The sequence below is a fragment of the Pleuronectes platessa genome, chromosome 17, assembly GCF_947347685.1.
Source record: "Pleuronectes platessa chromosome 17, fPlePla1.1, whole genome shotgun sequence".
Taxonomy (NCBI): domain Eukaryota; kingdom Metazoa; phylum Chordata; class Actinopteri; order Pleuronectiformes; family Pleuronectidae; genus Pleuronectes; species Pleuronectes platessa.
In genome coordinates, this window is record NC_070642.1 from 8,241,990 (window position 1) to 8,257,696 (window position 15,707).

General features: G+C 41.1%; 1 protein-coding gene across 1 annotated transcript in view; it reads left to right on the forward strand.

Annotated features, from left to right (window-relative positions):
• LOC128460563 (centrosomal protein of 128 kDa) overlaps positions 1 to 15,707 on the forward strand; it is a 40,149-nt gene that overhangs the window by 17,734 nt on the left and 6,708 nt on the right. Inside the window, exons 17-19 of the mRNA XM_053445801.1 lie at positions 950 to 1,099; positions 7,539 to 7,598; positions 10,634 to 10,826. Of these exons, the coding sequence (XP_053301776.1) occupies positions 950 to 1,099; positions 7,539 to 7,598; positions 10,634 to 10,826 (403 nt within the window). The remainder of the gene's footprint in view (positions 1 to 949; positions 1,100 to 7,538; positions 7,599 to 10,633; positions 10,827 to 15,707) is intronic.

Consider the following 15,707-nt stretch of genomic DNA (forward strand, 5'->3'; position numbering starts at 1 on the left):
TTCAGGGGTTTAGTGTCAGCATTTGAAAGTGAGCATGGCTTTCCAGATTCCCACTCAATAGTAGTCGCTGCGAACCTGCCTTTTCAAATAAATATAAATGTCGTGACGTAGAGACTTCCCAAAGGGTTTACTCTATGTACACATTGGCCCTGCAAGGTCCAACACAGATTGAAATATTAGGTGGCGTGATGAGGTATGTTTAACCCATACATTTACAATTTAGAACCATCATATATGTAATACATTTTTTTCTTTTAAAATGTTTAAACAAATCAACAGTACAAAATGACTCTTCTGTAACAGGAAGCAAAAAAAATCGCAAGGACATTGCTTCCCTGTTTTGGGCACGTGATCGTATAAACCTAAGAATGACTCGAAAGGTTAAGTGGTGCCAAATCAGCACTATTTTTAACGGGACTTCATCAATTCTTCCCCAGGTGTTATACAAAAGCAGATGAAGTACCTCTCTGACAGGTCCCTGATAAGTCGTATTGGCCCTCTTTGGGGGAGATCCGTGTATTGATTTGAAATCGGTTGAATGGAGAATAAGGGGCGCTTATTAATGTAGCGTGGGTGGTTTATTATCCCAGGGACAGGATAACGATCCACGGTCACTGGGCAGCACTGATCAGTTGCCTGTGCCTCCGACTTATAGATTGACTGTGTCCTGGTCGGGATCCTGAAACTATCGACAGTGTCGGCCAGAGGAAACTGAACAGGATGTGTTTGTGTGAGAGGAAACTGAATAGGCTCTCAATTGCCTGAAGTTGTCTGTCTGTCTTTCTGCGGGTGTATTATTAAATAAACAGTAATAACTTGCAATTGATTTTGTAATTAGCAAACCTGGGTGTGTTTACTCTAGACACCAACAGAAACTCTACTGTAAATACTTGTTGTTATAAGCCAAGTAATGTATCTAAAACACTCAGCTCTCTGCCATCGTCCACAGGTCAGGTCAGGTGACCAGAGACGTGCTCCAGAACTGGAGGCGAAGTTGTTGCGGATGGAGGCGGAACAAGAAACTATCCTTACCTCAATGGGGGAGGAACTAGACACAGCCTGCCGCAGCCTAGCGAGGAATGGTGAAGACAAACTACAGGTATTCATTTTCATTACTTCCCATTTTATTCTATTTAATTGAGTGTTTCATGGTTTTTGGCCACTGTGGAGAAAAAGGCTGGAAAACAAGTTCACAGAGAACACAACCCTGATACTATTCACTTGTTAATGAACGTGTCAAAGCTTTTCACACAACCAGCTAATACAGAGCAGCATGAGCATCCATTGGAGTTGTGAGATACTGGTCAATTGTTGACTTGCTATTAAACTGCAGTGGTCCATCAACTAATCAGAAATCTAGCTGCTTCATTAAATAACATAGACCCAAATCAGACCTGGTTTTAACATCCATTCTGAGTGATCCGATCATAAGTGGTGAGGTTTAAGTACATGTCTGAATTTACCCAAATGCTCCCTCAATGCGTCTTAAGATCAGATCCCTCAGACCACGTTCAGAGGTTGTCTGGTGCACATGTCACATTCTTAAAGCTCTGTGGATGCAAATCTGTCCTGGGCCACATATAGGGGCGGCTCCTGGCGACATAGGCAGTTGCCTAGGGCGCAAAATGCCGAGAGGGCGCCACAAGAGGCAGATTTATCATGACGTGATACATGCAATGTTAACCAATGCAGTAACGTCACACCATCATCCTTTAACCCCGGGGACACACCAGATGCAGAAGCGCCGCGAACCCCCACGAAAAGCTGTCCGCCTCCTTTCTGCGCCCATGTTAATCGATTCGGGGTCTGTTCCATTTTTTACGCATGCCGCGAGCGAATCAGGCCAGAAAACACAATGAAAATTGATATTAAACGATATAAGTGATATATTATATAAATTATTTAAAAAAAACGCTTTCAGTTTTGCATTGTGTATGCTAGGGAGCCTTGGGGGGGCGCCTATCTGAAATCTCGCCTAGGGCTCCCACAATCTAGTATTTTATGGATCTCAGTGTCCATTCTTCTTTTTGCGTGTTGCCACCGTGATAAAATCAACATGCACCACATAATGATTGATATTGTTTATTAATTGGGTGAAATCTTTCTTCATGGCTGCACAATTATTCATTCGATCAGCACCTCCGGACTCCCCTAGTTCTCTTTTCTCTCTCTATCTCACTCTCCCGCTCGTGGTGACACACACAAGCACACACACACACACGAGCACACACATTACTTGGTCTGAACAGGGAAGTCGATGGTCACTTTGCAAGGCAGTCCCTTCTTTACTTGTTGGTTCATTCTTGGTGAATAGTGTGCATTAATACTTTTCTGCTCGAAAAAAATTGGATTCCTACAGTTTTCCAGTATAATAACGGTTAATGAGAATATGTTTGGGCCAGAGAGCCACAGCTAATAGCTGCATTAAGCTTCAGTTTGGTGTTAAATCTGAGTGGGTATTTAATTTCAATTTGTCATTTCCATAATTAAACTCTTAAGTGGGCAATCTTTTGAGACAGTGAAGTGAAGCCATAGTAGAGAAGAAGCAGCAGACAAACTAACCGGAAACTACTTTGTCTGGTGTTGAGTGTCCAACATGTTAAGTGTCTGCAAGCCCCTCTTCTCACCCAGCCAGTCATCGCCAAATAATATGCTAACTTTCCTTCTATGCAACCTGCACACATGCATGCATCCTCCACAATGTACTGTGTGTATGTGGTGGGATGAAGGCCGCATCAACTGGATGCCTGTACTGACGACTTAAAGTATTTTCATCTTAGTGAGTTAATATTGTTTGTTATTTTTATGTGGTGAAGATGAAATTGCAGTAAGAAAATCAGGATTATGATTGTCTCAAACAGTAATAACATGTTGCTAAAGGAAGATTAGTATAAAAATATATTTTTATTTACGTTTGCCTGTTTCTGTACAGACAGGTAGAACTAGAATCGCTCTGGCCACTGGTTTTAGAAATGTTTTGATATTTTGTGTTGTTTTCTAAGATGAAAATCTTTGAGTAGAGTATGTTTAGAGTATGTTTATGATGTCAAATCATGCTTCAGTTGACTTTCGGTTGCTTTGCTACTGTACATTCTAATAAATACTGTGTCCATGTTTGGACATTGAATCATGGCAAAACATCCCCTGGAAATACCTTTCTCTTGTGCCCTGTTCTCTTCCTGTTCTCGCCTGGGGCTATTTAATGGGTGAAAGTTTCCTATTCCAACTACTATTCCTTTTAGTGTTGTTTTTGTATACTGGGTGTGTAGTTATGGTGTTACTAATATTTCTTTTGTCTTGAATAATATATCTCAAGAAGGCGATTAAATACAAATTTAAATAAGGTCTATAATAAAATGCCTATTATGCACAGTAAAGTTTCTATTGGGCCTTCTGGAAATACACGCATCTTTTCACTCTAATAAACGCACTGTACAAACACACACAACCACACCCCTGCATACAAACACGTTTAAGCCCCAACTTCGCTTAAAGCTTGTTCTCCTCTGCTGCTCGAGGCTAATGAACCCAGGCAGCTCTTATCTGCCCTTATAGATTTCCCAATCTGGTCCAGCAGTGCAACAGCCAGACATGCGACCAAACGCCTCGCCTGATCTGTAATCTGTCGTGTTGAAAAGAAGTCAAACTTGCTAACGATTGGCCTAATGGGTGGAATCATTAGCAGTTAAAGGGTGTATTAGGTTTCAATTAGCCTGTGATGCTCTTCTTCCTTATTTTTCTTTAGAGGTTTTAATGCAAGAAGTTGGAGAGCAGCACAGCCCCAAGTTAAACTTATTAGAATCTTAATACAAAAGATTAAGACTGGGAAGTTAGTGCATGTTGGTAAATCGGTTAAGAAAAGACGATTTTTAATTAGTGAAACTACTTTCCACAAGTCAAAGAAGACAAGTGCGGTTTCAAACCTGCAGGAATGGGCTGTTTGCTTGGACTGGGATAATGCTGGCTCTAGCTTTCTTTTGGAAACTATAAGTGACATGCAGGAATTGTAAAGGTAAATACCAGCGGCTAGACTCAGTTTGCAGAACCCTGAACTTGCGTCACTGCAGCTTTAGTTCAAGTTCAGTGAAGCTCGACTCAATACGCAGAAGCCCAACTGGGGCATCAGTTGTCATTGCCATTGTTGTGAACACGGTTACAGCCACAACCACATTAAGATTAAGATTAAGATTAAGATGCATTTATTTGTCCATAACACATGCACAGAGCTGCACAGGCACACTCATGCAATTGTAGGGAAATTTAACCTCTGCTTTTGACCCATCTGGTGCAGGACACACAGAGCAGTGAGCGACCATGTACGGCGCCCGGGGAGCAGAGGTTGGGGGAGTAAGGTGCCTTGCTCAGGGGCACTAGACAGGGTAGGGAGAATCCTCATGGATTTTTGGACAGATCAATCCAGGTTCGTCTTTTTGTTGTTTCTCTGTGGAGACGCACCATAGACCTTTTCTGCCCATAGTCCAAGTTTCTGCCACTACTCCACCGCCTCTCCGTACATACAGACAGACAGAGATTTCTGGAATTTTATATATATTAAATCCCTCCATCCCTACATCCCTCCATACATAAATACATACATACATACATACATACATACATACATACATACATACATACACATAGGTGTGCTTATCCTTTGAGGGTCGAAGGGGGAGCAGGAGCCAATCCCAGTTGACATTGGGTGAGGGCTGGGGTACATTCTGGACAGGTCACCAGTTTATCACAGGCTCCAATTAACAGAACCTCAATCCGCATGTCTTTGGACTGTGGGAGGAAGCCGGAGTGACCTGAAGGAAACCCCACGCACACCCCACACAGAGAGACCCAGACCGAACTGGGTTTCCAACAGTGCCCTCTGCAAGTCGGCATAGGACATTAAATAGTTAACCTAGTTAGATGATATACATGACTTTATTCTTTATACAAATCTTTTCTTTGACATGTATTTTTAATGTAAGTGCTTAGCCTTTTTGTACCTCCTCTAAGGATACCTTGCTGTACCCGTCCCTGAGTTGTGACCTACTTCCATTGCACGTCTGCTTCTCCTGGGCACAGCTGGCTCTAACAAGTGCACACAATGTAATGGCAGAGTTGTGTCTTTGAATCCAGCCTGGGACATTTGTCACTTTATATTGTTTCTCTTTAGAGCTTCCTGTCTCCGTTCTCTTTAAGCTGTTTGATGAAGTGAAATGCCTCAGTGAAAATACAGTATCTGTCTCCTGTGTCCTCTCCACCTGCTGTTAGATGTAACATCTCCGCTTTTTGCCTCTCTCTAAACTCTGCTATCTTTACCTTTTTCACAGCGTGAGGTGAAGCAAACAAACTGTAACCAGAGACACGCAGTCACAGATTTACTCTTATTCGGAAAGAGACACATGAACCACGCGAGCACACGTTTAAATTAGCAGTGGCAGAAGCTCCGATTTCCCGGCAGTGCTGCTGAAGAAATAGTGGCATTTCCTTCACTTCAACCTCACAGACAACACTTTTAACTCGCAGCCTACTTGCTCGGTTTTCAGCAGTTTCACCTCCTTTTTGTCTGCCACCGCACCGAGCCACCTTTTGAAGGCTCGGGAAAGAATAAAGGGAGTGTGAGCGAGAGGCAGAGAGGCAGGTTTTATCCTCCCACACCGCTGCACACACTGCCATGTGGTTGTACTCTCCCAGAGACGGGAACTTCGGCACAGCAGTACTCCATTGCTGCTGTACTTTGAGCTGCCTCTGCAACATCTTGGGAAATTTGTTTTTGCTTAGATCTGGATTTGAGTGACGGGTTTAAAATGTTGCCTGACACCAGAGCAGCGATGATGTGTTTACCTTGGCATAGGATAGAAAGGGTCGGGGGGGGAATTCTGCTTTCAGTGTTGGCTGATCATGCGTACACACTTTGCCACAAAGGTGTACTTGAAAAACCGTTGTACTTTTTGTAAACTTTGTACATGACTGTGTGCGAGTTTGTGCACGTGTACTGTGTGTGTCTGATGATCCCCTGACTTTTCCTGTGGTGCCACCTGCAAGGCAGAATTATCACTTAGTCTGTGAAATACCTCAACATCTAAGAGATGGATTGGTACAACATTTTTCAGACATTTCCACATGATGAATCGTAAATAGTTCCGGTGATCGTCTAACTTTTCCTCCCATGCTGGAATGAGGCTCACATTTGTAGTTTGGAAATGTCTTGAATGATTGGATTGGATTGTTATAACAATCATGTTAAAAACAATTATTAAAATTTAGGATTAATTATTTTGTAGTTATTTAAGTCACTATTAGGTCAACATTATTTTCATTTTTCCCAATACTTCGCCTGTTAATTTTAACCAGTGCTAATTAGCAAGTTTCATGATAGTAGGTTAAACTGAAATGAACATTGTCAATTTAGCATCTGCTTAACTTCAGTATGTTAACATTATTTTGTGCGAGTGCTGATGTGCTTTGACACTGTGCCTTAAATGATACATATTGTGTGCTCAAACTGTGTGTCTGTACACAAATATTTTGTTGCTTTGACTTTTTGCTTCTCCAAGCATTCACTCTGTCTCTGTGCATGCGTGCAAAGTCTACTCTCTGATTTCTCCTTTGCTCTTGGATTTATTTTTTGTCCAAATTCCCCAACCAATAGAACGACAGCTGTAGTGTTGACGAATACAATTGTCCAGCCCTGGATCTGCTAGCTTCCTGCTCCACGACTTCTTCAACAACAAGATGATCTGACAGAAAATCTGTCCAAGCAACAAAATATCTGAGTTGAAGTGCACAGTTTGAGCAAAAGCAGAGGAAATCCAAGCACACGCAGGGGCTATTTGAGAGCCAGGGTTTTGATTGAAATCCTTACAAAATCTGAATTTGAAATCCATTAGTACTGCTCTCGAGCTGAAAGACGACGCTTCTTATTTATCTCCGGAAGAGATTATTAACCTTAGGTTAAAAATAAATGATGTTTGTAGTTGGCACATCTTAACATTTTCATCTTTGGCAGAGATGTGCTCCAAGCTGAGTGTCATCTAGTTATGTGATTGTTTATCTGTGTATCTGTCTCTTTGTCTGATGAGTGTGTTTTTTTTATATGTGTGGGTGTGTGTGAGTGTCGGCAGTCATTAGGAGTCAGTTTCTTTTTCAGATACTGACAAGCTTGATTGGGAAGGATGGAACCTACTCCCCAAGCTCATTTTTATGACACACATTCGCATATACACGCACACACACACACACGCAACCTCCAGTTTTTAGTGTCATATGGTGTTTAACACATACACACACCAATTTAAATTGGCAGAGGTCGTTCTTCACAAACGTTCGGGGTTTGACAGGAGGCTGTTTTTCTGATAGTTATCTTTTTGTTTGTCCATCCATTCTTTCCATTTGTTTTTCCTACTTCCATAAAATGCAGACTTAAAATTCTCTTAGATTTGCATTCTTTCGCCATATAGACATTTTTTTAACCGGATTTTGTGTAGCTTACTAACAAAGGCAGATGAGCTCACATTTGCATTGATATCTCTTTCCTGTTTTAACAGGCAATCTCACAGAAACCTGGATTAGTAAAAGACCCCCATCACTGGCTTGCCGAATCAAAGGTACGATCATTACATGCAGCCCAGCTGAATTCTTTACACGTGATTTCTGTTAATTATGAATGGTATAATGGAGAGAATAATTAGTTACACCATTATCATGGACAACGTATAAAATATAAATGAAAAACTAAAGTATGAAATGTATTCAATCAATGTTACGGTCAATGCAAACTTGAAAGTACATATTATTGGATTTTTGCCTGTTTGAAATCATAACTGAAGCATATGCTTTATAAAAAAGATGATTTATTGTTGACGTGACCACTTTAACAAGCTGATTTCAATGAAACGCTGGGGTACAGGGTGCAAGAGTTAGGACGACTGTAATTTTCACCTGAGGTTCAGTGGCATGGCATTTGATCAGTTTCCCTCTCAGCCAGCATCCTAGTTAACTAAGGCTCTTTTGAATTCATGAAATTATGACATGCAGTTTTAATTCAATGCCTTCCTGTCACTTCCTTTCTCTCTTTTTGCAATAATAGTTGCTACCTGGCCTCTTTCCAGCAGTAGTCAGCCCCCCTGTTGGTGTTGCACTAGTGCTGTTTACAAAAGAAACATGTAATTACGGCTGTGGCCGTGATGCACAATGCTGTGTTAAAATGTTTTTGCACAATTCATCGTTTTTATCACCATAATATATTTCTCCTGTCAGACGTGCTTTCATAAGACGGCACATTTACAAAACTAAAACAGCACAGAACATGAGAGATAATTAGCTCCCTGGGTTAAAGAGTTTTTATGTTGGTAAAATCTAGGCATGATTTACCGGCTTACAGAGCACAGTTAGATTCCACATTTACACACCTATTTTTCTCGGCTGTAACAGCTTGTTGAATGAATTATATTGGCACAGCATTAAAACAGATCGTTGAAAGCTGTGTTTATCATTTGGGAAAAAGCTCATTTATGGGTCAGTAGTTAAGGTCAAAGTGAGTTATTAAGTCTCCAGGACGTGAATGCAGGTTTATGTTATCTATGGAATGTCCCCTAAATGGACCAATGACTGTGTGTGTGTTTCTGTTCTTAAATAGAAGGGGAATAAAAATGTGATTCTTTTTTTATGAAGCAGTTTAACTTTAAAGGGAAAACAGAATTCACTCATGAATTTCTTTCTATCTATCTGACAGTTTTTGGGGCTTAATTAAGTTCCTACAGTGCCTTGCATAAGTATTCACCCCCCTTGGACTTTTTCCCATTATGTACTGTTACTAACTGGAATTCAAATAGACTTAAATAAACTTTTTCCCGTTTGATCAACAAAACATGCATAGTACTTTGGAGGTGCAAAATAAATTTTATTGTGACACAAACAATAATGAGAACAAAAAAGTTGACATCTGTTGGGTGCATAAGTATTCACCCCCCTGTGTCAATACTTGGTAGAACCCCCTTTCGCTGCAAATACAGCTGCAAGTCTTTTGGGGTATGTCTCTACCAGCTTTGCACATCTAGAGATGGAAAGGTTTGTCCATTCTTCTTGGCAAAAAAGATGAAGCTCAGTCAGATTAGATGGAGACCGTCTGTGAACCGCAATCTTCAAGTCTTGCCATAGATTCTCTATTGGATTGAGGTCTGGGCTTTGACTGGGCCATTTTAAGACATTAACATTCTTTAATCCAAACCATTCCTTTGTAGCTCTGGCTGTATGTTTAGGGTCATTGTCCTGCTGGAAGATGAACCTCCGCCCCAGTCTCAAGTCTTTTGCAGACTGCATCAGATTTTCTTCAAGGATTTCCCTGTATGTGGCTCCATCCATCTTTCCCTCTATTCTGACCAGTTTCCCTGTACCTGCTGAAGAGAAGCATCCCCACAGCATGATGCTACCACCACCATGTTTCACTGTTGGGATGGTGTGCTCAGGGTGATGGGCAGTGTTGGGTTTTCGCCACACATAGCGTTTTGCATTGAGGCCAAAAAGTTCAATTTTGGTCTCATCTGACCAGAGCACCTTCTTCCACATGTTTGCTGTGTCTCCCACATGGCTTCTGGCAAACTCCAAACGGGATTTTTTATGGATCCCTTTCAACAATGGCTTTCTTCTTGCCACTCTTCCATAAAGGCCAGATTTGTGGAGTAGACGACTAATAGTTGTCCTGTGGACAGATTCTCCCACCTCAGCTGTGGATCTCTGCAACTCCTCCAGAGTAACCATGGGCCTCCTGGTTGCTTCTCTGATTAATTTTCTCCTTGTCCGACTCTTCAGTTTGGGTGGACGGCCTCCTCTTGGTAGGTTTGCGGTTGTGCCATATTCTTTCCATTTTCTTATGATGGATTTTATGGTGCTCAGAGAGATGTTCAAAGCTCTGGATATTTTTTTATAACCTAACCCTGCTTCATATTTCTCCACAACTTTATCCCTGACCTGTTTGGTGAGCTCCTTGGTCTTCATGATGCTGTTTGTTCAGTAATGATCTCCAACAAACTCTGAGTCCGTCACAGAACAGGTGTATTTATACTGAGATTAAATTGCAGACAGGTGGACCCTATTTACTAATTATGTGACTTGCAAATGTGACTTGTGAATGCAATTGGTCGCACCAGATCTTTGTTAGGGGTTTCACAGTAAAGGGGGTGAATACATATGCACTCAACACTTTTCAGATTTTTATTTGTAAATAATTGTGAAATCCATGTAATATTTCCCCCCACTTCCAAATGATGCACTATTTTGTGTTGGTCCATTACATAAACTCACGATGAAATAAATTTTAATCTGTGGTTATACCATGACAAAATGTAGAAAAGTCCAAAGGGGGTGAATACTTATGCAAGGCACTGTATGTGAGGTCTTTTGCATTGATTAGCATGCAGACTTCAACCTGAGAAAATTAATGGGAGCTCCATATGTAAAGAAAATCATTTTTATTATCAGATGGGCCCGGAATGCAGACTTTCAAGGTGGAACCTGTGAACTTAAATACTTAAATCAGAGACGTCTCCTTCCCAGTGAATGTAACAACCCATCCAAACTCTTCCTACCACATCTTTTATCAAATACAATCTTTGCTGACTGTGTACTTACTCTAACCAACCAGACAAAGCTACGCTGGCTGTGTGAAGAGGTGCGGGAACGTGTCGTAAGAGAACAGCGCCTGAGGAAGCAGCATCAGCAGGCCCGGGATCAGTTGAAGGCGCTGACGAAGAGCCGGGACTCAGAACATGATGCTCTCTTGCAGCGACTGGACCAACAAGAGAAGCTGCTTCACTCCCTGAGCACTGAAAAGAAAGGTACAAAAATGGTATTTAATTAGAAAAATACCGTAACACTGATTTCATGCGCTCATAGGCCCTGTTAGGACCTGGTAATATCTTCCATCCTGAGAGATCCGATCCCAAGTGGACAGCGCTGAATTCATCTCCTCACACCTGTTATTAGAATGCATCCGGAATGTGTCTCCTGTGACCTCTTGTTATTGGATCTCACATCCCCTCTGTATATTCAAACAAACCTGTATGTCAGTTGTGTTTGTGTACGTCATAAAATGCGGTTTTCATCCAGTGTGGGTTTTGGCACTGTGATGACTGTGTTGATAATGGCAGAGAGAAAGAGAGGGAGCAGAGTCAGGAGGTGCTGAATGAAGGAATGTGTGAAGCTATGAATTTTGCCAAGTGTTGAGACTGTGGCCACAAACCAATCCACATATGGACACTGAGAAGTGTATGGTTAAACAGTAGCAGTACATGTCAGCTGGCTCCTTCATGTGTGTCCCAGGGCCCTTTACGCGATCACACATCCAAAGGATTGTGCCCAAATACGTCCCAGACCACCTCTGAATGTGGTCTAAGTGATCTTATCTCAGGCCACAGCTCGTAGGAGGCAAGTGAGAACACTGGGTTTGATTTGGGTGTGTGTATGTGCCAGGTGTTTTTGTTTTTTTCGTAGTACTATCGTCATCAGAGCATGTCACTGAGTCACATACCCACGCTCTTTCATCTGATGCTGCTGTCACACAGCAGCATCAGATGAGACTAAGCAGGCTCTAGTCTTAAATAGGCAGCTTATACCCGACCAAAAACAACTTTGGATAAGAAATCCTTTGGCTTCACTGTCTGTTGAATTCTTGATTGGTAGATGGTCTGAATACCTTGTTTTTCAGTGAGGAGGATGTGTCTGTCTGCCACAGTCTTAACGTCCAAAGTTGAGTCAGTTCAATCCAGGTCAAACGACAAAAAACAGATTCAACAAAAAAATCTGTTCTGAGTTTTACTGCAGATCTTCCTAAACCAACAACTCAGTAAATCTCAGTAAACAGAAAGACATGCGTCCGTGTTGCTACAACAACAGCATTCATATATACAGTATGTACAGAGCCCCCACGGTACCGTCTATGGTCAAGTCTGTCAGTAAATCGGGCATAAACCGACTGTTTTTCAACACGCAGACTTTACAATGCAGTTTTGTAAAGGTTTAACAGATGATCCTCTCCGACATCCACACCTATTACTCTGAAGCTGCTAGTCACTTCTGTGTTGGTTCAGATTAGGATGGGTTTTGATTGTGATTGGACACATACACACACACACACACAACAGGCTGCACCTGCTGCTGTGGCAGTGTGTGAGGTTGGGCAGGGAGACGTGTGGCAGTTCTGTCTTCCTGTATCACAAACCGTAACAGAGGACGCCTGGACTACGGCTTCGGTTTGAGAATCGTTCCAGCCCTTCTATTTCCTTTACTATTTCATCAAGAGCAGCAACTAATTGCGTACCTTCACATCACTGAAGGGGTTTGTTACCTTGCAGTGTCTGTTTGCTGTGTTGGAATGGACACATGTGGAAATGGCTGTCGGTGCCTGTGCATCGTTTGTTTACGATCACAAATGTTTGAGAAAGCATCTTACTGTGCATGACTTTCAGAAATAAGCTTGTTTTGTCTGTTCAGAGTCCAATTTCCTTACTGAATCTCTTCTCATGTGTTAGAAGCTGTTTTTAGCACGTCCTCTGAACAACTCATGGAAATGGTTCTAATTTTTGCTGCATTGACAGAGAGAAAGAAAGTTAAAAGTAGCAAAGACAATAGAGGGAGTCAGAGTTGGAGGGGAGACGAGAGAAGGAAGACCTCTGCAGCGAAAAACAATCAGCTGCTCATTATTTCACTGTACGACTTTGACTACAGTGGTGAGACATTGTACTGTAAGCAATCTAATGATACAGCCTCATCTCCAGACCCTTTCTGGATACGAATGTTGAGCCAGTTTTCGATTTGACAGAAGTTTCCTTGTCCGTCTTCTGTGCAGGCAGTAGCACTGATATGGCTCTCTCAGTAATTAGACCTATGAGTAATCTGTGTGTCGCAGCAGCTGCGAGATCTGGTTATCTGAATTAAAGGCGTGGGAATTAAGATTTTATTGCCGTTTTCAATATGGCTTCCCTGCAGTGTTGCTGCTCGCTGATTCACTTGTTGTGTTACTGCAGACCCACACAAGACTTCCCAATCCCCGCCGTGCATGAATAGTCACAGTATGAGGAGCAGTAATGACACTACGCATTTACAACTACGCAGTTTGGCAAATTTACCCATCAGAACGGATTGTGTTTTTCTCAGATCTACAGTTTTTTTAATATGATTTGCATGGGAAGTTTTTCCTTATTAAATGTATAGAAAAACCAATACCATTAATTTGATGAATAGAGATTTTGATTATCAGCCATAATATTGTAACGATCCAAAATATATTTACCATAAGCTATGCGATAGTTATATGGTGTATGTTGAAGCCACAAGTCTGAATGAATCCAAAGATGTCTCGATTAAAAACGAGCAATGTTAAACGTGCTTCACCACCCACAATCCTCAGGTGTAGTAGTAACATGGAGATGTTTACCACAGCAGTGAAAAATCATGTTCGCCTTCAATAGAATTGTTGAACGTTACTACACTAGATTACTCTTAAGATAAAAAGCTGTTCATGCATACAAGATACAAACTACAATTTCTTGCCAAACTCTTTTAACATCAAGCAAAATCGTGGTTTGATCATTCATCATTGGGATGTGTAGTGTCTTCCCTCTAGCATCATAGCACAAACCATAGGTTTCTCAGTAGGCTATAGATGTGACTGGCTTTAAGTCTGAGGTTAACAGCAGCAGACCACCACCACATCACCGCTCCTCTGCTCACTTCAAGGTGTGTTTTCACAGGCTAGAAGCAACGGCTTGAGACACTGTAGGTTTTTTCAAATGTTTCTATCAAGTAGGTTTGCCAGTGTAGTGAGATGTATATGTTTACATGCACACATGGTTGATGAGGAGGAGATTCAGTCGTCCCCAGGTAATTGGATATTGAACTAGAGAATTCATTACCAGACATCGGGGGCGAGGCAGCCAGAAGTGCAATTTTAGCAATACCTTTGCAGGAGGTTTATAGACCGTTAGGCCGTAATGCTTTCAAATGAGATGATTGTATTACTGTGTACAGGTATGTGTCAGTGGAGAGCTTCTTACATTATGATAGAGATACGTTTGATGTTCAGTTCTCACTGGCTGAGAAGTGTTTGTAATCATTATAAATGTTTGTTGCAGTTGGCAAAAATATTTACAGTAGACATTGGTTACTCAACTTCATGAATAGACTTCGCAAAACAATTAATTGTGAATAAAACATTTTTGTTTATGCAATAAACAAAAATCTGTTAAAACTCAGTAAGGGTCCTGTTGGAAAAAAAGATCCTCTAGCAAAGGTCCGGAGCATCATAATGTCTAACCAGCATTATGATTCAGGGCAATACATATTGAAGTATTAGAGGTGTCAACAACTTACTGAGAAATCAAAGAGAGTACAATGCAACAATAGTTTAACAATTTTAATTGTCAGTTTTCACATTGTACCATAGGTTAGAAATTTGATTTATAAAAAATGAAACTCTTTTATTTTCTTCAATTAATTTCACATTTAAGAAAATAAATGATTAAACTTTTTGTTTGTGGATTTGAATTCCCCTCTCGCAGTCTCAAGCAATTTTCTAACATTAAAGCTCATTTTATGAGTTGAACAGCTTTATCACCTGCTTTTCTCTTCTCTTCTCTTATTCTTATATCCCACTGCTCTTGTTCAGTTAGCTCTAGCTTGTCTTGTCAGGACTTTGAATTCTCACTGGAATGGTGTAGCGTTGTATACAATTTCTGCTTTTAACAATCACATAAGGCATCTCTCACAAATGAGATATAAATGACCTGTAGCTAGATAAAGCTTCTCTGGTCTTGTCGACGACTCAAAGGGCTTTACAGTTCAAGTCATAGCCATCAGTTCACGCACACATTCATACAGTGGTTCAATACATATCACGTTCTTTCATCACATAGCGTTCACACACTGCCAGCAAAGCCGTCAGGGGAAATTTACAGTTCAGTGTCTTGCTTGGAATGCAGCCTTTGATCAAACCACCTTCTGGTTAATGGATGACCCCCCCCTTACCTCCTGAGCCCTCAGAAAAAAAAATCCCATACTGGTTTTGAACTGAACTCTGATCGTGTTGCTCCTCGGAGTTCACTGATTTGATTGGCTGATGGGCATCGTGTGAGATGATTCAAAATGCATGCAAATTGTCTGTGAGTTTCAGGGGCTGCTAAACCCCTGCTGCAAAACAAGACTGACCAGATCTGTCAATATTGGACAATTCTTGATTACTTATAGTTTATAGGTCCAGATTGAACTTTGATAGAGTCTTTGTCCGGATCTGAACCACAGTCTTCCCATTAGTGATCAAATCACTGTTCCCTAAAGCCCAAGATGAGGTTGATGAGGTGAAATGGCCGTTAAAAGAACACTTGAAAACCCCAAACTATCTCTTTACTATCTCCACCACTGTCACTCAGGTCCAAGAAGATCAGCAAGATCTCACATTGGAAAATCTTTATCGTCTGTAAGGTGTTGAATGAATGACTCACTGTTCTATAATTGTGTTGTTTTTCCATTTGTTACATATTACACACATATAAATATTAAATAAGTATACATGAGACCTTGCCACAGATGGAACATATTTTTAAAAGGTTAAATATAGCCAACCCTAACCCAATGCATTCTGATCATTTAACATATGCCTTGTTTTATAACATATCACTAACCCTACTTTTTAATGGGATTACTTCATCGTCTGCAACCTGTTT